The following is a 2,500-nucleotide window of genomic DNA, read 5'->3' on the forward strand; positions in this document are numbered from 1 at the left end:
GAAGCTATTCCCTGCTTTGGCCCATTAGCTGCAGGGAAGATCTATAATGTATGTGTGTGTGTGTGTGTGTGTGTGTGTGTGTGTGTGTGTGTGTGTGTGTGTGTTCAGGTAAGTAACATCCATTAGTAAGTTTCTCTGCTGATGAAAATGGGTAAACATGTGGAGTGCGCACACACACACACACACACACACACACACACACACACACACACACACACTCTGCTCAGAAACTGCTGCTGTTATTGAACGTCACTGGTGTGTTCACTGTCTGATTCTCTGCTGCTGATCAGTGCTGAGGGGATCGGTCAATGAATCAATAATCAACAATATCTTAAATAATCAATGGTTTGTTGCTGAGTCTCTTCGGGTTTCGGACTTTTAGAAATTAGAAAACATCAGCTTGGGCTCGGCGCAGTTCAACATTTTGGAGACTAAATAATAAACGATGAATCCAGAAACAGATAAATGAGTGATGAGACGCGTCCTCGTGGCCGCTGAGGCTGCTGGTTGGTTGGTCGTGACTGAGGTGTTGATTGATCGAACGGTGACAATAAATCCATCATGAAATGAATCTTGTTTCTGTGTATGTACGATCTTTGTTTGTATGTACGATGTTTCTGTAGAATGTTTGTATGTACGATGTTTGCTTGTTTGTACGATGTTTGAGTACGATGTTCGTGGGTATGTAGGATGTTTGTTTATGTGTACGATGTTTGCGTACGATGTTCGTGGGTATGTAGCATGTTTGTTTATGTGTATGATGTATGTGTACGATGTTTCTGTACAATGTTTGTGTGCATGTACGATGTTTGCATACGATGTTCGTGTGTACGTAGGATGTGTGTTTATGTGTACGATGTTTGAGGACCATGTTCGTGGGTATGTAGCATGTTTGTTTATGTGTACGATGTTTGTTTATGTGTACGATGTTTGAGGACAATGTTCGTGGGTATGTAGCATGTTTGTTTATGTGTACGATGTTTGTTTATGTGTACGATGTTTGAGTACAATGTTCGTGGGTATGTATCATTTTTGTTTATGTGTACGATGTATGTGTACGATGTTTGTTTGTGTGTACGATGTTTGCGTACAATGTTTGTATGTACGATGTTTGTTTATGTGTACGATGTTTGTTTGCGTTTACGATGTCTGTGTACGATGTTCGTTTACATGTACAATGTTTGTGTGGAAGCAGGTGTGTCCTCCTCACCTCGTACTCCTCCTTGAAGCCGTAACCTTCGGCGCACTTCATCTGCGTGATGTGTTGCAGCAGGTCGGCCACTCGGATGGCCGGGTGCAGCTGACCCGTCTGATAGGGCAATGCCTCCCGCTCTGACTCCCGCTGCTTATAGTGGGACTGGACCAGGCTACTGGTTTCACTGGTCATAGTGTGGCTGTCATCTAGGGGAGGAGGAGTGGAAGGAAGAACAGAAGGCAGAATAGGACAATAAACAGGTCAGACAGAGGCTGTAGTCCACAGACAATGGACAGACAGTACAGATACAGACATGACGTATGTTCATGTTGGATGGCATGGACCGGACCAGACTGACCCAGGTCAGGATCCAGACTCGTTCGACACTGATAAGAAATGACCCAGATTAAGTTTTTAGTCTTAATTCTGGGCAGACGCTGTACACAGGAACTCCGTATTGATCGAAGAATTACACTGAAATTTAGCTGACGCGTTCTGTTTGAGGGAGGTCAAAACGCCTGACAGACAATCAATGATCAGGCTGATCAGACGGATTTCTGCAGGTCAGACATTTTGGGCAGTTCGGGTAGATCGGCAATCGAATTCGCCAGCACGGCTGCTGTGTACAGTGTGCAGGTGAAGATGGTCATAAGCAGCAGGTGTCAATTTACACAACACGATACAGTCCTACTTCCTGTGAAGACAGGAAGCGAAAAGACAAGTGGATGAGTGACCACCAAGCCCTGATCCGCAACCACAGCTAGCCTGTTGTTACCATGACAACACAGATAAATGGCACACATGTGAGATCAGATCACATGACTGGAGAGAGGATGTGATTGGTGCTGGTTTCTTTTCACACTGCTGCCATTACTATTGATCACCAATCAATAATCAATCCCAGCTTATTCAGACAGGACCTGGGTAGTGGTTCAGATCCAGTACAGAATAATATGAGTACTAGTCCAAATCCAGTAGCGCATGCACGAGTACTGGCCCAGATCCAGTACAGCATGGTATGAGTACCGGTCCAGATCCATTAGAACAAGTACCAGCACTGGTCCAGATCCAGTACAGCATGGCACGAGTACTGGTCCAGATCCAGTACAGCATGGCAAGAGTACTGGTCCAGATCCAGTACAGCATAGTATGAATACTGGTCCAGATGTGGCCCAGGTTCTTGGAGCTGCAGTGTGAAAAGAGCAGAGTTCAGGGTCCTGGAACAAAACAAAGTCTTCGGTAAATCGGATTTACCCTCAAACAAACGTCCAGGACTCTGAGCAGAACATTTCAACAAAGACTCTG

General features: G+C 45.0%; 1 protein-coding gene across 5 annotated transcripts in view; it reads right to left on the reverse strand.

The window, feature by feature from the left end:
* Positions 1-2,500, reverse strand: part of ptprma (protein tyrosine phosphatase receptor type Ma) — a 142,404-nt gene that overhangs the window by 27,173 nt on the left and 112,731 nt on the right. For all 5 annotated transcript variants that reach the window (XR_011603275.1, XM_070985606.1, XM_070985605.1 and 2 more), the window contains one exon: positions 1,211-1,401. Coding sequence is in view for 4 of the 5 variants with exons in the window: in XM_070985606.1 (XP_070841707.1) it covers positions 1,211-1,401 (191 nt within the window). In the remaining variant the exon portion in view is untranslated. The remainder of the gene's footprint in view (positions 1-1,210; positions 1,402-2,500) is intronic.

Source organism: Chaetodon trifascialis, chromosome 18 (assembly GCF_039877785.1).
Source record: "Chaetodon trifascialis isolate fChaTrf1 chromosome 18, fChaTrf1.hap1, whole genome shotgun sequence".
NCBI lineage: Eukaryota > Metazoa > Chordata > Actinopteri > Chaetodontiformes > Chaetodontidae > Chaetodon > Chaetodon trifascialis.